The sequence below is a fragment of the Oncorhynchus mykiss genome, chromosome 14 (assembly GCF_057628025.1).
Source record: "Oncorhynchus mykiss isolate SJ-2025 chromosome 14, ASM5762802v1, whole genome shotgun sequence".
Lineage (NCBI taxonomy): Eukaryota > Metazoa > Chordata > Actinopteri > Salmoniformes > Salmonidae > Oncorhynchus > Oncorhynchus mykiss.
This window is the reverse complement of record NC_143035.1, coordinates 8,065,193-8,085,789: the sequence shown is the minus strand read 5'-3', so window position 1 is coordinate 8,085,789 and position 20,597 is coordinate 8,065,193. Positions and strand designations below refer to the sequence as shown.

Sequence of the window (20,597 nt, the reverse complement as noted above, 5' to 3'; positions counted from 1 at the left end):
TCTAAATACCCCAATTCATGTTGTTCATGGTGACACCAGTCAAACCAATGAGGGTTCAGAACTTCAAAGTCAATGACGTCACAATCAGCAGATGGAACCCTTTTTTTTTTTTTTCTCGTCTTTTTTTTTTTTCCATGTTGAATAATCTGTATACATACAAGAAGTATACAGATAGACAATGATAACATATGCTAGGGGGGTACAACAAATGACAGATTATACAAAGACCTTAAAAGAAACACACGTATTGGTTGTTTTAACAGCTTTCTTATTAGAAGAATGTTGAACGGTCATAATGTACTGCTCGAATTCCTTATAGAAAACACGGAAGAGGGTTTTTTTTATGACTGAATTTACATTTATGAATGTGAAATGTTGCCTTTTCAGAACGATTAGATTTATGAGGTGAAATTGTTCTTCTTTATCTTTGTTGTAGTTAAGGAAACCGAGCAGCCCATTCTCCCATAAACAAACAAAAGTCATCAAGAATATGAACAATGATAAAACTGTGAATATCTTTCCATAATTGTTTTACATGAAGACAAATACCAAAATAAACGTGAAACTGTTTCTGGATGCTCATCACAAAAAGTACAGTCAATGTTCATGTCTTTTTTTGAGTTTCATCAGGTAATGATTCGCAGGGTCATACTTATGGATCATTCTGAAAGAGACCTCTTTGACCTTGTTAACAAGCAGGTATGTGTGTGGTAATAGCCAGACTTTTTCCCAATAGATATTAGCGACCAATGTATTCCAGTAAATTGTGACATAAGGAATGGATACAATATCCCTTTGAAATAAAGCACGTACAGCTTTTCGCTACACTCGCATTAACATCTGCTAACCATGTGTATGTGACAAATACATTTTGATTCGATTTGTCCTGATGGAGCAAAGAGAAACCTATTTTCCCTATTGGAGAGTCAACTGGATTAAGGAGGGTAGGTCAAGAAGGTGAGGTCTTGCTACACCTCTAAATAACATGAGAGTTCATAATGGAATAGCATCAAAGACTATGGCGAACTCTCTAGGTGTTACAGGGATATTGTAACGAGATAAAAATGTAGTAGTAACAATATGTGTACAATAATGTAGTAACAATCCTTCTGCATTACAAAGTTGACTCACCAATAGGATAGGATTATTGAACCAGTTCTGTCACGACTTCCGCTGAGGTCGTTCCCTCTCCGTTGTTCGGGCGACGTTCGGCTGTCGACGTCACCGGTCTTCTAGCCATCGCCGATCCACCTTTCATGTTCCATTTGTTTGTCTTGTTTTCCCGCACACCTGGTTTGCATTCCCTCATTACTCGTCTTGCATATAACCCTCTGTTTCCCTCCATGTCTGTGTGTGGAATTGTTATATGTACATATATGTGTACTCCAGGCTGGTTTGCGCCGGGTTATTGTAACCCGTGTGTGTTTAGTTTTCTGAGTGCCGTGTTTTGTTCGCCTCAATAAAGGGCTCCGTTTGCTACCCATTTCTGCTCTCCTGCGCCTGACTTCCCTGTAGACAGTTACTCGCTCCTTTACAGAATCCCACACCTGTTTTTGCATGTCCCTTTTCCTGAGCTTTCCCCGCATTCCCAGCATAAGGCGCTCGTCGATTCAGGCGTGGCTGGGAATTTCAAAGACAAAACAAATGGAAAATGAAAGGTGGACCTGCGACGGCTAGAGGACCGGTGACGTCTACCGCCGAACGCCGCCCGTACAAGGAGAGGGACCGACCAAGGCGGAAGTCGTGACAGTTCTTAAAAAATAAAGACTTGTTTCTATACAAAATGTCCTTATTGTTCCAAATGAAATACCTATGCGGGGAAAAATTATGTTTATATATTAACGACAACGCTAAGAATACTTGTCTATGAAACGCAGATAATTTTGCAGGAATTTTATCAATGTTATAGTTACAAAGTAACATAAAATTCAGGCCACCAAACCGGGAGAAGATATAAGGAAGGATGAAATTCCAAATTGAAGTTGGATTCTTTAAGAAATGTTTAGCCCAATTTATCTTAAAAGTATTATTCAAAGTAGGAAATCAGATCGAACCAAGTCCCAAGCTCTCGATTTGTTGGACGACATAAAATAGAGCTCCCATACTTACTGTAAAATATAGTGGTGGAGCTTTGATGTTATGGGTCTATTTTGCTTCCACTGTTTCCATCATGAACTTCACCCAGTACCAGGACATTTTAGCCAGAATACCTGGTTGCCTCTGCCAGGAGGCTGAAACTTGGCTCCAAGTGGATTTTTCAGTAAGAAAGTAACCCCAAGCACATATCAAAATGCACAAAGAAATTGTTAATTGACTAAAAAAAAATCTACATTTTGCTATGGCCATCTGTCTCTGGACAAGAACCCCTTTGAAAACCTGTGGTTTGAATTGAAGAGGGCAGTCCATAAGTGCAGATGAAAGATATCAAGGATCTGGAAAGATTCTGTATCTATGAATGGTCTAAGATCCCACCCAATGTGTTCTCCAATCTCAGAAAACATTGTACAGTGACATTATCCACGCAAGGTGAGGGATTGAAAGGTATTGAAAACAGGGGTGGCATGAATTTATCTTATCTTTTCGAAAGAAAAAAAAAAATTTCATTAAACAAAATATATTTCTCAGAGCAATTCTATTAGTATAAAATAATATAATTTCTATTTTTTTTTTGCGTAAAGTATAGCTCAGTATTTTCTGAGTCTTATTTTTTTAAGGGTGCCAATAAATTTGGACCTGGCTGTATTTATATATCATGTAGATGCTGTTGCTACATACTGTGATAACCTGGAGAGAAATACACAGACAAAGTATTGTGTGTCTGTATCAGTATCTGTCCTCATAAAGGGATATGGTTACTGTATGGTGGGGCGTCTCTGGGGCCTTGGCTCAGTGAGGGTGCAGGGGGCTGGGCAGGCGGAGTGAGCAGGTCAGCCTCTCTGATGGGGTGTTGGGGTGGTGAAGGGAGCTGCTAGCTTCTGCTGCCACAGCGAATATGCTGCTGCGGAGCTACATTACCTATGCATGAGCAGGCCAGCTGCAGCTGTGTGTGTGTGTGTGTGTGTGTGTGTGCGTGTGTGTGCGTGAGTGTGCGTGTGTGTGTGTGTGTGTGTGTGTGTGTGTGTGTGTGTGTGTGTGTGTGTGTGTGTGTGTGTGTGTGTGTGTGTGTGTGTGTGTGTGTGTGTGTGTGTGTGTGTGTGTGTGTGCAGTATTTTGTATGCGGTATCTTTGAGTGTGTATGTGTGATTGTTCTTGTTCGGGTGTGACGTCGTGGCGAGTATGCTTTGTGCTCAGAGATGACAGGGCAGTGTGAATATGAACAGAAGCAGATAGGAATCTCACTCTGAAAAGGAGAGCTGTGTAAAAAGGAGGAGATCCAGAAGGAATTGTATTTTCATTCATCCTCTTCTCTGCCCTGAAAATAAGCCTTCAGCCGTGTGTGTGTGTGTGTGTGTGTGTGTGTGTGTGTGTGTGTGTGTGTGTGTGTGTGTGTGTGTGTGCGCGTACGTGTACGTGCGTATGTGCGTGTGTATTTGAGTGTGTGTGCCCCCTCATGGTGAGATGTGGTTGCCATGGAGACCAGAGAGCTGTGCAGAAGGAGAGCGGAAGAGAGGGGGAGGGGGGGAACTCGCCTGTGAGTGTGTTCTGCTTACAACCCTCCCCCATCCCACCTTTATGTGCTTACAGACACACTCTATCACACACAAATGCACACACCACCATACACACTCAAGCACAAACATCCAAAGGAAGAGAAGTGCACGCCCATACACTCAGCAGTATGAAACAGAGGGTTTTTGTTCACAAAAGAAAATCAACATTAATAGGCTACTCATCCCCCTTCTCCTCCCAGACACGCCCCAATGTCAAGATGCACAGGCACACACTCATTAACTCCCCCCCCAAACCTCCCCTCATACCGACCCTCTAGCTTTATCTCTCTCTGCCCCCTCCTGGTTAATAAGATAGAGAGACAGAAAGAGGCAGAGTTAACCACTAGATTCGACATGCACCACTTGTCTACATTCTGGAACGCAAACATTATGTCTCTTCATTTACCAACTGTTTACTAGTTATTAATAATGTAGAAGCGCATTCAATTATCATACCCTCCGCAAATGTGAGATCTCATCAAAGGAAGTGTAATGAGGAATTAGGAATGAAATGTGATTAATAGTTTGGGTGATTCCATGAAGCAGAGTTTCAATGTCATTGGTTTCTTGTACCCATGTATGTGTGTATTAGCAAAGACAGTAGAGTATGAAAATAGGCTAAAACTGCTTCTCCAGTGGAAATCCCCGGTCAGACTTGTAGATGATGTCATGGCGACGTTGGCTAGCTAAGCTCATGCTTAGAAACACATAAGTGCCAAACTGCGTATGTGCAGGCCGTCAAATCAAAAAGCACTCCTTCGATATAAGGTTGTTCTGGATGACAATTTAAACGTGTCAGTTTATTACTTTCACGAGGTTGGAGTAACAACACGTTCAGCTACTTCAGACATTGACCCGAATCTAGGTTGTGCCTTTAGATTTAGAGAAAATGAGTGACTAAGAAAGTCTTTTTTTGTTTCTCTCATTGACTTCTCAAATCCCAAACCCCGGCCTGGTCTGTTTGGTCTGTTTCGCAAGCTTTTCCCAGAAGTCTTGCGATGTTGCGCCTCTGGGTTTAGAAACTCTGTCGTATTAGTTTAGGAGTGTTTGTGTTTTTGCTTGTGTGCACGCCTCAGTTTTTAATAGTGTGTGTGTGTGTGTGTGTGTGTGTGTGTGTGTGTGTGTGTGTGTGTGTGTGTGTGTGTGTGTGTGTGTGTGTGTGTGTGTGTGTGTGTGTGTCTTAATTGCTAATTACTTCATTGACCCCTTTGCGGATACTCTAACCGGCCCAGCCCAGCAGTAGCCAGCACTGGGAGAGGAAGTGATGTGGTTGGTCTGTGACATCAGCATATTTCACACCTCGGAGGAGCAATCAATCTCACATGGCACAACCCTACTGAGCATGCTCTGTTGAGGACCTGACACTGCACTCAGGGTGGCTCAATGGCAGAGATGGATACGGGCCTCCAAGGCCATCTATCGGTGGATATGACTGGATATGGGTCAGCTAGCATTTCGTTTACCATAGTGGGTTAATCGAAACATCATTAGTTACATTTGTCACTTCTTCAAGAGCAATGATAGTGTGTGCAGCTTGCCATTTAGCATCATTTTGCTGGAATGGTGTTTAAACTACAAGACAGACAGATAGATCTCTAAGTGCTGTGTAGATATGAATATAAAACCCGTTTTCCCTGGTAAACCACTAGAACTTCATAATACGTGCTCATTATTGGCTTTCAGGACATGCTATTGTTTGTTCCCTCTGTGCATCTGAAAGTGGGATATGAGAGCAGCTCTTCTTCTTTGAGTTTCATTTGTTAGAGTGCAGTTCAGCTGTGTGTAAGCAGTTCAGTTTGGTTTTAGCTGTGTGTTTGTTAGAGAGTGTAGTTCTGCCGTGTGTAAGCCGTTCAGTTTGGTTTTAGCTGTGTGTTTGTTAGAGAGTGTAGTTCTGCTGTGTGTAAGCAGTTCAGTTTGGTTTTAGCTGTGTGTTTGTTAGAGAGTGTAGTTCTGCCGTGTGTAAGCAGTTCAGTTTGGTTTTAGCTGTGTGTTTGTTAGAGAGTGTAGTTCTGCTGTGTGTAAGCAGTTCAGTTTGGTTTTAGCTGTGTATTTGTGAGAGAGTGTAGTTCTGCCGTGTGTAAGCAGTTCAGTTTGGTTTTAGCTGTGTGTTTGTTAGAGAGTGTAGTTCTGCCGTGTGTAAGCAGTTCAGTTTGGTTTTAGCTGTGTGTTTGTTAGAGAGTGTAGTTCTGCCGTGTGTAAGCAGTTCAGTTTGGTTTTAGCTGTGTGTTTGTTAGAGAGTGTAGTTCTGCTGTGTGTAAGCAGTTCAGTTTGGTTTTAGCTGTGTGTTTGTTAGAGAGTGTTGTTCTGCTGTGTGTAAGCAGTTCAGTTTGGTTTTAGCTGTGTGTTTGTTAGAGAGTGTAGTTCTGCCGTGTGTAAGCAGTTCAGTTTGGTTTTAGCTGTGTGTTTGTTAGAGAGTGTAGTTCTGCTGTGTGTAAGCAGTTCAGTTTGGTTTTAGCTGTGTGTTTGTTAGAGAGTGTAGTTCTGCCGTGTGTAAGCAGTTCAGTTTGGTTTTAGCTGTGTGTTTGTTAGAGAGTGTTGTTCTGCTGTGTGTAAGCAGTTCAGTTTGGTTTTAGCTGTGTGTTTGTTAGAGAGTGTAGTTCTGCTGTGTGTAAGCAGTTCAGTTTGGTTTTAGCTGTGTGTTTGTTGGATAGTGTAGTGATTTTTGTCTTTAGCTCAGCCAGAGTGGGTCAGGGTTCAACAGGATGGTCAGTAGACTTTGACCCATAACCTTTGACCCAAATCGGTGGATTCTGCGCTGTCTAGGAGAGCAGGTGGTGTGTCTGTTGTGTGTGTGTGTGTGTTTGTGTAAGAGAGAGTGCATAGGTACGTGCAAATAGTATTCATTCCTGTGCATATAACCCTACACTGTTATGTTTTTGCTCTCATCACTCCTATTGTGACCTAGAAATCCTCTGGTCAGAGACCTGCAAAGCTATTATTGTTATTGGGCATAGGGGGAAGACGATTATGACTCAGAATCTGATGATTATTAATATTTCAGATCATGTTTCCCACTGAATGGAAATGGAACAGGAGGCACACAGGGCCTAATCCTGGGATTACAAACAGCCCAACGTCCGTAAGCTCATAACCGCTGTCTCCGTGGAGATGCAGGGTAACACCAGAAAAATCTACCAAAATACCCAGAAATCTGTAGGAGAGGGGAGCACAACCGGCCCTGCATCAATGAACAGAGTATCACAGAGTATCATATGTGTGTGTGTGTGTGTGTGCGCGCGTGCGTGCGCAAACCACAGTTTGCGTGTGTGTGTGTGTGCATTCGTGTCTCTAATGCTAATTACTTCATTGACCCCTCTGCGGATCCTCTACCAACCCAGCCCAGCAGTAGCCAGCACTGGGAGAGGAAGTGATGTGGTTGGTCTGTGACATCAGCATATTTCATACCTCAGAGGAGTAATCAATCTCCCACGGCACAACCCTACTGAGCATGCTCTTTTTAAGGCCTGATGCTACACTCCACTCAGGAGGGGTCAATGCCAGAGATAGATATAAGCCTCCAATGCCATCTATTTGTGGCCGAACATGGGTCAGCTAGCACTTAGTTTACTGTAGTGTGTGGATCGAAAACATCATTAGTTATTAGTGATTTCTTGAAAAGCAATGCTATATTATTTCCATTCATTTATCCTATTTTTGTTGGGATAAAAAGCACAAGAGAGGGCTTTAATGTCGATAGGTCACTAAGCACTGCATAGATTTGAATACAGATGTAAGATCCTAAATTTGCGCCAGTTTGCCACGGCAGGAAATTAACCCAGCCGCAACAGGAAAGTTATCCTGCAACATGGCGATCACAGTAAGATCCTACATCTGTATGAAATCCCTTTTCCCTGGTGAGGTGCTACAAAGTACTCATTATAATTTTTTTAGGGCCAACTATTGGTCGCCCCGCTGTGCGTCTGAAAGTGCGGATATGAAAGCACCTCTTCTGCGTTAAATTCCATTTGTTGGAGAGTGTAGGTCAGCTGTGTGTAAGTAGTCGATTCCGACTGTCCTACGTCCATCTCAGTAGTTGGTATTCAGATATACCTTATGAGGGAGTGTAACAGGCGTTGCAGGTGTGGTTCCCTTGTGCGTGCTGAAGGAGTGTAATTAAAATGGCGGAAACCCTCCCACTTGCTGGCCAACATTCAGTCGTGGTTTCAGTACATTTATCTTAGCCATTTTGATTCACTCTGAAAATTGCCACATTCAATTCTTTAACCCATGGTAATGTTGCAAGATTAGTGTACATAGAATATATAATAGGGATAATAGTGTACAATAGTAGTCTATACCCTCCTTTATTATCTGCACTAAACATGGAACTATATGATGACACAGCCATGTATTGCGCCATACGTATGGTTCAAACTGTTAGGGCTTATTCTGCGCTCCGCCCCATAGTAATTTAATTAGCCTACATGTATTTTGTTCTATGTTATCGAACTGTTACTAATGAAGCTCAGCAACAACCCCATGGCTGTGACGGCGTTTAGAGGAAGCAAAGGAAGGTCAACGAAGCAATGTGATTCAATGGAATGATAATGTAGGCCATACCAACTGAAGAGAACTGACAGTAAAGTGGCAGTGTAATACTTGCTGTTATTAGGCCTACTGAAGGTCGACACTGATAGTGGATAATATTTAACGTGATAGAAATAGGAAACAGAAAAGTTCAGGGCAGCCTATAATTAAGTCATTTGAGAGTAAAACAAGCATAATTTATGTCTACAATTCCTTTGTCCAAACGGATTACTTATTTTCCAAGCTCTTATCAATAGCTCTTATTCAAGTTGTAAATTACAGTGTGTGGAGAATGGCGATATTTTTTTTTTCCCGGAAGAAATCAAGTAGGCGCTTTTTCTACTTGGAACCGGCAGGTTCGCTTGACCTTACGCATGGTTTCCTCACGTGTAAAGGTGGTGGAATTATGAGGGAATGAAGTCAAGGTCAGAATACGGTGTATCTGTAGACACACCTCCACCACGCCTTCATTTATTCCATCTCCACCGAAAACGAATAGTGGGTGAACATCACACTAATCTAATCTAAGTTCAAGGTCAGAATTTGCGGAGAGTGAAAAGTGCGTAAAGAGGGAGTTATGTTCCATTTACACACGCTTAACTCCGGTCGGAATCGGGCCCATAGGTTTTTAGCTGTGTTTCTGTTTGTTAGATAGAGTAGTATGTAAGTTCAGTGTGTTTGGGTCAGGGGTCAATGTGTGTGTGTCATATGCACACACACTCACACATCCTGACTTTTGTTTTTCCATGCAGCTTGGCTGAGTTTTTAATTATTATTATTATTAGTAGTAGTAGTATGACTATTTATTACACTTCTATAGTGCTTTTCATAACAGAAAAAGTTCTCAAAGTGCTTCTTCAAAGGTAAAACAAATAAAAATAAGAATAAATACACATTATGAGTAGCCTAGCAAAAGCTAGCTAGGTCAACCGATAGAGGTCAAGTCTTTGAGGGCATGTATCCTCCAAAGATGGAGAGAGACAGTTCATGGCTTGATCAGAGGAAGGTGATCAGGGATATGGTTGATGTAGATTGATTGTCTGGTGACAATCATGTAGAGTGCTACTCTGGGAACCAGCCTGAGTTGTGTAGCCACTGGCCTTCTCCTTCACAATGTCTGGCACCCACTTGGGTGATGCCTCAGCAGCTCTAGGCATCAGAGAGCTCACCACATACAGTTCAGAATAGTAGCCGGTCCTCCTCACTATGAGCCCTCTGCTTCAGCACTGCATTCTTCCACTATATCTCCCATTCCTCTCAAGCCAAGCGACTGGTCAAATAATGTTCTCAAAAGAGGAGGAGCTAGCAGCCAGGTGAACCAAAAAATGCTGGTACTGTGTCCAGATGCATCATTCAAAAAAAAACATTAGCTGCAGCCAAGCCAAAAAGAGTTGACCTGCCAATCAATCTGTGGGTGAAAATATACTGTGCCTGTCAAATGTTTGGACACACCATCTCATTCCAGGGTTTTTCTTTATTTTTACTATTTTCTATATTGTAGAATAATAGTGAAGAACTCAAAACTATGAAATAACACATATGGAATCATGTAGTAACCAAAAAAGTGTTAGACAAATCAAAATATATTTTATATTTGAGATTCTTCAAAGTAGCCACCCTTTGTCTGGATGACAGCTTTGCACACTCTTGGCATTCTCTCAACCAGCTTCATGAGGAATGCTTTTCCAACAGTCTTGAAGGAGTTGCCACATATGCTGATCACTTGTTGGCTGCTTTTCCTTCGCTCCACGGTCCAACTCATCCCAAACTGTCTCAGTTGGGTTGAGGTTGGGTGATTGTGGAGGCCAGGTCATCTAATGCAGCACTCTATCACTCTCCTTGGTCAAATAGCCCTTATACAGTCTGGAGGTGTGTTTTGGGTCATTGTCCTGTTGAAAAACAAATTATTGTCCCACTAAGTGAAAACCAGATGGGCTGGCATATTGCTGCAGAATGCTGTGGTAGCCATACTGGTAGCCAAATGTGCCTTGAATTCTAAATAAATCACTGACAGTGTCACCAGAAAAGCACCCCCACGCCACCACACCTCCTCCTCCATGCTTCACGGTTGGAACCACACATGCGGAGATCATTCGTTCACCTACTCTGCATCTCACAAAGACACGGTGCAAAAATCTCAAATTTGGACTCATCAGACCAAAGGACAGATTTCCACCTTTCTAATATCCATTGCTTGTGTTTCTTGCTACAAAAAAAGTATATTTTACTTATTGGTGTCCTTTTGTAGTGGTTTCTTTACAGCAATTCAATCATGAAGGCATGATTAACACAGTCTCCTCTATACAGTTAATGATGAGATGTGTCTGTTACTTGAACTCTGTGAAGCAGTTATTTGGGCTGCAATCTGAGGTGCAGTTAACTCTAATGAACGTATCCTCTGCAGCAGAGACAATGGCTGCCCCACTCGGTTGCGCAAGCAAAACTCTGCGAACACCCAGCTATCCACTGACGCGATGTTATCTTTCTCGCTCATTTTTCAAAATAAAAGCCTGAAACTATGTCTAAAAACTGTTGACACCTTGAGGAAGCCATAGGAAAATGAATATGTTTGATATCCCTTTAAATGGAGGCAAGGCATCCAATGGAACAGAGAGCTTTCAGGAAAAACAGCACTTCCTGGTTTGATTTTCCTCAGGTTTTCGCCAGCAATATCAGTTCTGTTATACTCACAGACAATATTTTGACAGTTTTGGAAATTTTAGAGTGTTTTCTATCCTAATCTGACAATTATATGCATATTCTAGTTTCTGGGCCTGAGAAATAGGCAGTTTCAAATGGGTACGTTTTTTAGCCAAAAATGAAAATCCTGACCCCTACACTCAAGAAGTTAATTGAAATGCCGGTGAAATGCAAGTGTCTATCTCATGAAGCTGGTTGAGAGAATGCCAAGAGTGTGCAAAGCTGTCATCAAGTGGCTACTTTGAAGAATCTCAGATATAAAATACATTTTGATTTATTTAACACTTTTTTGGTTACTACATGACTCCACATGTGTTATTTCATAGTTTTGATCTCTTCACTATTATTCTACAATGTAAAAATAAAGAAAAACTCTTGAATGAATTGGTGCGTTCGAACTTTTGACTGGTACTGTATATATATATATATATATATATATATATATATATATATATATATATATATATATATATATATATATATTCAATAAAGACTCAATGTTATCAAAAACAAAACAGCTGATTAAAAACAACACTTCAAAATAACAAAATGTGTACATAATGTATTGATAGGAGCTCTACTTAGTCTGCCAATAGGGCGTCATGGCAACTGTATGGGCTACTGGTGCTGTAAGCTATTCAATATCGCCTGAAAAAATACACTTCACTTCCAGATATTCACGTTCATGGTTGTTATTTGTTCAGATTTGATTATTGGATTCGTGCTTTCTGGAACTTGCATTATACACTATCCGCTGGGTTTTGAAGGCACTTGAATGTTGCCTTTTTCACCACTTGTCGTCACTGTTGACCGTTAGTGTGAGAAATGTTCACCTATCTTGGTCCCTCCTGGTTTCAGAGGGTGAGGAGATATTTTGTGGCTTTGTTACAAAGAGACACAGGGCGTGAGAGAGACTAGTCGGAGAATAGATCAGTCTGTTTATACCGTCTACAAATGTAGTCGGATTTGACAAATACCTTATTCAAAACCTTGATTTTTTTTTAAACATAATTTCATCTCTTTGGATCTATGCTTGGCACACCTTCGATGGAAATATGTCTTTACCAAATAGAAGGAGCTCTATTGTGACGTATTTAGTGCTTGTGCTGCTGGAGTGTTACTGGGAAGCGGTGTCCGGGCAGCTCTCCTACTCCGTCTCAGAGGAGGTAAACCCGGGGACTTCCGTGGGAAATATCGCTAAGGATCTAAACCTCAATGTCCCGGATTTGGAGTCTCGTATGTTTCAGATTGTCACCGGATCCAAGAGAAAGTATTTCGCGGTAAATCTAAAGACTGGTGTTATCTATGTGAATGAGAGAATAAATAGAGAGGAGCTCTGTGCGAAGGTTCCGAAATGTATAGTCAGTATAGAGGCCGTTATCAGCAATCCGTTGAAGCTTTACCGTGTAGAAATTCATATTTTAGATGTTAATGATAATGCACCGACTTTCACTGCTAAATCACAAAGTATAGACATTGCAGAGAACGTATTGCCTGGGGTTAAATTCCCCCTACTATCGGCCTACGATGCTGATGTGGGGAAGAACGGTATCAATACATACAAGCTTAGTTCTAATGAACATTTTTCCTTAGCGGTTCATAAAGGAGGAGGTAGTGTGTCTGCTGAGTTAGTGCTGCAGAAAGCTTTAGACCGAGAGAAACAGCCTGTGATCCAGCTCACACTGACCGCTGTAGATGGGGGAAATCCTCCGAAGTCTTGTACTTCAGACATAATAATTAATGTGCTGGATATTAATGACAACACACCGGTGTTTACAAAGTCGTTGTATAAGACTCTAATTTTGGAAAATGTGCCGATTGGGACAACATTATTAACTCTTAACGCGACAGACGCCGATGAAGGAACGAACAGCGAGATAATATATTCTCTGAGCAAAAAAGATCAGGACCATGTTTTAGATGTTTTCTACATTGACCCAAATACAGGGACAATAACAGTTCAAGGCGAAATTGATTTTGAGGAACACCCTGCCTTTGAGATCCGTGCCCAGGCGAGTGACAGAGGCCAGCCCCCGATGGCATCTCATTGTAAAATACTGGTAGATGTGGTGGACCTCAACGACAATGCCCCTGAGATCACTGTGACGTCACTCTTACACACAGTGAAGGAGGATGCGAAGAAGGGCACTGCCATTGCTCTCGTGTCTATTCTCGATAAAGATGGTGGCGAAAACGGAGTGGTGCATTGTACGGTTGAGAACGAGGTCCCTTTTAAGTTAGAAACAAACTATAAAAATTATTATTCTTTAGTGGTCGATGGGCATCTTGACAGAGAGAGTGATTCTCATTACAATGTCAACATAATAGCTACGGATGATGGGACCCCGCCTCTCTTCAGCACCAGCGTTATTACTGTGCACGTTTCTGATGTGAATGACAATGCTCCTCGCTTCTCAGAAGACGTGATTAATGTTTATGTGAAAGAGAACAGTCAAATAGGAGAGATAATCACAACAGTGTCTGCAGTTGATGTTGACGTCAATGAAAATGCCCATGTGACCTACTCATTCTTAGAGAGTAACAGCAACTCAGTGCTGCTGTCTACAATGGTCAATATAAACTCAGATACAGGAGATATAGTCAGCCTGCAGTCTTTTAACTATGAGGAGATACAAACTTTCCAGTTTAAAGTTCAGGCCACAGACTCTGGTGTTCCTCCGCTCAACAGCAACGTGACTGTGAACGTCTTTATTCTGGATGAGAATGACAACAGTCCTGGGATTCTCGCGCCCTATTCTGATCACGGCTCCGTTAACTCTGAGAACATTCCCTATTCTGCTGAAGCGGGCTACTTTGTGGCCAAGATCAGGGCTGTAGACTCCGACTCTGGTTACAATGCGCTGCTTTCTTATCACATCTCTGAGCCCAAGGGAACCAACCTCTTCCGAATCGGAACGAGCACAGGGGAGCTAAGGACTAAGAGGCGAATGAGTGACAATGACCTGAAAGCTCACCCGTTGGTGGTGTTGGTTTCTGATAATGGAGAACCCGCACTGTCAGCGACTGTGTCTATTGATGTAGTGGTGGTTGAAAGTACAGGTGAAATCCAGACTCAATACAGAAATGTACCAAGAAAGGAGGAGAGCGTCTCTGATGTAAACTTGTATTTGCTGATCGCAATTGCCTCGGTGTCAGTGATATTTTTATTGAGCCTGATCAGTTTAATAGCTGTAAAATGCTTACGGACAGACGACAGTTTTAAAAGATACAGCGCCCCAATGATCACCACACACCCCGACGGGAGCTGGTCTTACTCTAAATCTACTCAGCAGTATGACGTGTGTTTCAGCTCAGACACACTGAAGAGTGACGTAGTGGTTTTCCCCGCACCGTATCCACCTGCAGATGCAGAACTGATCAGTATTAATGGAAATGACACGTTTGACAGGACTCAAACATTTCCCAACAAAGAGAAGGTAAGAAATTAAGTTTTCAGTTGTACCAGAAATTTGTTTTTCTCCTATCCTTAAAATACAAATTTGCTTTGACGTGCTTCTCATTGTGTTTGGATGATGCAGTCTTTTGATTCGCTGTCTCATTGAAATTATTTGTATGAAATAAAGAACATCTTACTGCCTTCACAAGTTGAAATAAACTCCTTGCTTTTCGCTCGCTGTCAAGAAAAACATACGTGCTCTGTCCAAGGTGCTGAAACATATTACGGTCTTTCACTTCCTGTTTTTGCCAGTTGTTTGAATTAATGTCGTGGGTGCGCTTTTTTTTGCCTTTACTCCATTTACAACTTTTCATATGAAGAAGAACATGGCCTACATGTGCTCAGATATTATGTTCTTCATTCAGATTTAGTGTTTGTGTGTCATGGCGTGTAGGCAAAAAAATAAAAACGGAGTTAGTGTAAGCTCATACATTCCCCACGTGGCGTCACTGTTGACTGTGGCATTGAGATATTGTATTTTGTGTCTTGAGGCCCCTCCCCGTTTCACAGGGTGAGGACATTTCTCGGGGCTTTGTTACAAAGAGACGCAGGATGAGAGAGAGAGAGACAGAGACTGGTCGGAAGCCACATCAGTGTTTACCGTGTACAAATTCTGGATTGGAAACATATTTCTCGAACCTTTGATTGTTTGACAGATATTCGTATCTTTGGATCTATGCGTGGCGCACGTTCGATGGAATTATGTCTTTACCGAATAGGAGATATGTTGTGACGTATTTAGTGCTTGTGCTGCTCGAGTGTTACTGGGAAGCGGTGTCCGGGCAGCTCTCCTACTCCGTCTCAGAGGAGGTAAACCCGGGGACTTCCGTGGGAAATATCGCTAAGGATCTAAACCTCAATATCCTGGATTTGGAGTCGCGTATGTTTCAGATTGTCACCGGGTCCAAGGGAAAGTATTTCGAGGTAAATCTAAAAACTGGTGTTCTCTATGTGAATGAGAGAATAGACAGAGAAGAGCTCTGTGCGAAGGCTCCGAAATGTACTGTCAGTGTAGAAGCGATTATCAACAATCCGTTGAAACTCTACCGTATAGAAATTAACATTTTAGATGTTAATGATAATGCCCCATCTTTCAGTGCTAAATCACAAAGTAAAGACATTGCAGAGAACGCATTGTCTGGGGTTAGATTCCCCCTACTATCGGCCTACGATGCTGATGTGGGGAAGAACGGTATCAATACATACAAGCTTAGTTCTAATGAATATTTTTCCTTAGTGGTGCATAAAGGAGATAGTGTGTCTGCTGAGTTAGTGCTGCAGAAAGCTTTAGACCGAGAGAAACAGCCTGTGATCCAGCTCACACTGACCGCTGTAGATGGAGGAAATCCTCCGAAGTCTGGTACTTCAGACATAATAATTAATGTGCTGGATAATAATGACAACACCCCGGTGTTTACAAAATCGTTGTATAAGACTCGAATTTTGGAAAATGTGCCGCTTGGGACAACATTATTAACTCTTAACGCGACAGACCCAGATGAAGGAACGAACAGTGACATTGTATATACTCTGAACAAAGAAGATCAGGACCATGTACTAGATGTTTTCCATCTTGACCCAAATACAGGGACTTTAACAATTAAAGGCAATATAGATTTTGAGGAACACCCTGCCTTTGAGATCCGTGCCCAGGCGAGTGACAGAGGGCAGCCCCCGATGGCAGCACACTGTAAAGTGTTGGTAGAAGTGGTGGACCTCAACGACAATGCCCCTGAGATCACTGTGACGTCACTCTTAGACACAGTGAAGGAGGACGCCAAGGTTGGCACTGCAATTGCTCTCGTGTCAGTCCTCGATAAAGATGGTGGAAAAAATGGAGTTGTCCGTTGTGAGGTTAAGAATAAGGTCCCTTTTAAATTGGAGACAAACTATAACAACTATTATTCGTTAGTTGTAGATGGGCCTCTTGACAGAGAGAGTGATTCTCATTATAATGTCACCATCACAGCTACGGATGAAGGGACCCCGCCTCTCTCCAGCACCCGTGTTATTACTGTTAACCTTTATGACGTGAATGACAACGCTCCTCGCTTCTCAGAACCCGTGATTAATGTTTATGTGAAAGAGAACAGTCCGGTAGGTGGGATAATCACAACAGTGTCTGCAGTTGATGCTGACGTCAATGAAAATAGTCATGTGACCTACTCATTCTTAGAGAGTAAAAGCAGCTCAGTACCGCTGTCGACAATGGTCAATATAAACTCAGTGACAGGAGATATAGTCAGTCTGCAGTCTTTTAACTATGAGGAGATAAAAACTTTTCAGTTTAAAGTTCAGGCCTCAGACTCTGGTGTTCCTCCTCTCAGCAGCAACGTGACTGTGAACGTTTTTATTTTGGATGAGAATGACAACAGTCCTGGGATTCTCGCGCCCTATTCTGATCACGGCTCCGTTAACACTAAGAACATTCCCTATTCTGCTGAAGCGGGCTACTTTGTGGCCAAGATCAGGGCTGTAGACTCAGACTCTGGCTACAATGCGCTGCTTTCTTATCACATCTCTGAGCCCAAAGGAACCAACCTCTTCCGAATCGGAACCAGCACCGGGGAACTAAGGACTAAGAGGCGAATGAGTGACAATGACCTGAAAACTCACCCGTTGGTCGTGTTGGTTTCTGATAATGGAGAACCCTCACTGTCAGCGACTGTATCTATTGATGTAGTGGTGGTTGAAAGTACAGGTGAAATCCAGACTGAATCCAGAAACGTATCAAGAAAGGAGGAGAGCTTCTCTGATTTAAACTTGTATTTGCTGATCGCCATTGCCTCGGTGTCAGTGATATTTTTATTGAGCCTGTTCAGTTTAATAGCTGTAAAATGCTTACGGACAGAGGACAGTTTTAAAAGGTACAGCGCCCCAATGATCACCACACACCCTGACGGGAGCTGGTCCTACTCTAAATCTACTCAGCAGTATGACGTGTGTTTCAGCTCAGACACACTGAAGAGTGACGTAGTGGTTTTTCCCCCACCATTTCCGCCTGCAGATGCAGAACTGATCAGTATTAATGGAAATGACACGTTTAACAGGACTCAAACATCACCCAACAAGGACGAGGTAAGGAACATAGTTTTCACTTAACCCAGAAATCAATTAGTCTCATATCCTTCAATTATACTTTCTTTCTGTCTTTTTTGTACTTCTTAATGTCTTTGTATGACGTTGACCTTTCTTTCTCATTTGAATGTTCAATGAAATAATAGAGATCTTGCTGCCTGTAAAAGTTCAAATGTTTTACTGTTCTCGTGCTGTGAAGTGAAGCACACGGGTGCTGTCCATGGTGCTGAAAATCATCAAAGTCTTCGGCTGCGTGATTTTGCCAGTTATTTGAAGTTGTGTTGTGAATACGTTTTTTTGCTATAATTAGCAGACATTTTAGCAGACATTTTCATATGAAATAGCACATAAATGTGTCGTCGTCATGCTTATATTGTGTTTGGATGGGTGTCATTGTGATAATCGGAGTTGGTGTATGCTTGTGCATTCACCACCTGGCGTCACTATTGACCATGGCATTAAGATATTATATTCGAGTCTCGAGGCCCCTCCCAGATTCAGAGGGTGGGAAGACTTTTCAGGGCTTTGTTACAAAGAGACCCAGGACGAGAGAGAAACGGAGTGGTCGGAAGCCACATCAGCGTTTACCGTAAAAATATTCAGCTGGATTTTAAACATTCTTTTTCGATGCTTGGATTAATTGACGCATAATCGTTTGTTTGGATCTATGCTCGGCTCACGTCCGATAAAATGATGTCTTTGTCGAATAGAAGGAGCTCTATTGTGACGTATTTAGTGCTTGTGCTGCTGGAGTGTTACTGGGAAGCGGTGTCCGGGCAGCTCTCCTACTCCGTCTCAGAGGAGGTAAACCCGGGGACTTCCGTGGGAAATATCGCTAAGGATCTAAACCTCAATGTCCTGGAGTTGGAGTCGCGTATGTTTCAGATTATCACCGGGTCCAAGAGAAAGTATTTCGAGGTAAATCTAAAGACTGGTGTTCTCTATGTGAATGAGAGAATAGACAGAGAGGAGCTCTGTGCGAAGTCTTCGAAATGTACAGTCAGCGTAGAGGCCGTTATAAACAATCCGTTGATGCTTTACCGTCTAGAAATTAACATTTTAGACGTTAATGATAATGATCCGTCTTTTAGAATACATTCTCAAACATTAGACATTGCTGAGAGCACATTACCTGGACTTAGATTCGCTCTGTCGGAGGCCTCTGATGCTGATGTGGGTAAGAATGCTGTAAGCACATACAAGCTTAGTCCGAATGAATACTTCTCGCTTGATACACACAAAGGGGGAGGTAGTGTGTCTGCTGAGTTAGTGCTGCAGAAAGCTTTAGACCGAGAGAAACAGCCTGTGATAAAGCTCACACTGACCGCTGTCGATGGAGGAAACCCTCCGAAGTCTGGTACGTCACAGATTATTGTTCATGTTTTGGATAACAATGATAACGCTCCAGTTTTTAGTAATTCATTATACAAGACCCGAATTTTGGAAAATGTGCCCCTTGGCACAACGATCATCACCTTAAATGCCACCGATGTCGATGAAGGTACAAATAGTGAAATTGTGTACTCTCTTAGGAGCAAGGAACAGGACCATTTCTTAGATATATTTCAAATAGACTCTAAAACAGGTATCATTACAGTTAAAGGGAATATTGACTTCGAGGAAATACCTGCGTTTGAGATCCGTGCCCAGGCGAGTGACAGAGGCCAGCCCCCGATGGCAGCGCACTGTAAAGTGTTGGTGGAAGTGGTGGACCTCAACGACAATGCCCCTGAGATCACTGTGACGTCACTCTTAGACACAGTGAAGGAGGACGCCAAGGTTGGCACTGCAATTGCTCTCGTGTCAGTCCTCGATAAAGATGGTGGAAAAAATGGAGTTGTCCGTTGTGAGGTTAAGAATAAGGTCCCTTTTAAATTGGAGACAAACTATAAAAACTATTATTCGTTAGTTGTAGATGGGCCTCTTGATAGAGAGACCGCTTCTCAGTATAATGTCACCATCACAGCTACGGATGAAGGGACCCCGCCTCTCTCCAGCACCAACGTTATTACTGTACACGTTGCTGATGTGAATGACAATGCTCCTCGCTTCTCAGACCCCGTGATTAACGTTTATGTTAAAGAGAACAGTCCGATAGGCGAGCTAATCAAAACAGTGTCTGCAGTTGATGCTGACGTCAGTGAAAATAGTCATGTGACCTACTCATTCTTAGAGATGAACAACAACTCACTACCGCTGTCTACAATGGTCAATATAAATTCAGATACCGGAGATATAGTCAGCCTGCAGTCTTTTAACTACGAGGAGATAAAAACTTTCAATTTTAAAGTTCAGGCCTCAGACTCTGGTGTTCCTCCTCTCAGCAGCAACGTGACTGTGAACGTTTTTATTCTGGATGAGAATGACAACAGTCCTGGGATTCTCGCGCCCTATTCTGATCACGGCTCCGTTAACAGTGAGAACATTCCCTATTCTGCTGAAGCGGGCTACTTTGTGGCCAAGATCAGGGCTGTAGACTCCGACTCTGGCTACAATGCGCTGCTTTCTTATCACATCTCTGAGCCCAAGGGAACCAACCTCTTCCGAATCGGAACCAGCACCGGGGAACTAAGGACTAAGAGGCGAATGAGTGACAATGACCTGAAAACTCACCCGTTGGTCGTGTTGGTTTCTGATAACGGAGAACCCTCACTGTCAGCGACTGTGTCTATTGATGTAGTGGTGGTTGAAAGTACAGGTGAAATCCAGACTCAATACAGAAACATACCAAGAAAGGAGGAGAGCTTCTCTGATTTAAACCTGTATTTGCTGATCGCCATTGCCTCGGTGTCAGTGATATTTTTATTGAGCCTGATCAGTTTAATAGCTGTAAAATGCCACAGGACAGACGACAGTTTCAAAAGGTACAGCGCCCCAATGATCACCACACACCCTGACGGGAGCTGGTCTTACTCCAAATCTACTCAGCAGTATGACGTGTGTTTCAACTCAGACACACTGAAGAGTGACGTAGTGGTTTTCCCCGCACCGTATCCACCTGCAGATGCAGAACTTATCAGTATTAACGGCAACGAAACGTTTAACAGGAATCAGACATTACCCAACAAAGAGAAGGTAAGAAATACCGTTTTTTTCTAAACATAGTAATACTTTTCTATTCTTTACTGAACATGTTTTCCTTGTTTCATGCTTCTCAATGTTTTGATGACGTTGACATTTACTTC

General features: G+C 42.4%; 1 protein-coding gene across 12 annotated transcripts in view; it reads left to right on the top strand.

The window, feature by feature from the left end:
* The window catches only part of LOC110488691 (protocadherin alpha-C2), a 211,968-nt gene that overhangs the window by 99,763 nt on the left and 91,608 nt on the right, over nucleotides 1–20,597 (top strand). The window contains exon 1 of one of the 12 annotated variants that reach the window (XM_036942818.2): nucleotides 11,680–14,314. The exons of 9 other annotated variants lie outside the window; for them this stretch is intronic. In XM_036942818.2, the coding sequence (XP_036798713.2) occupies nucleotides 11,933–14,314 (2,382 nt within the window). In that variant the 5' untranslated portion in view covers nucleotides 11,680–11,932. Of the gene's footprint in view, nucleotides 1–11,679; nucleotides 14,315–14,478; nucleotides 17,413–17,550; nucleotides 20,488–20,597 lie in introns of those variants that run through there. 2 more of the 12 variants (XM_090198275.1, XM_036942815.2) reach the window with 2 other exon arrangements.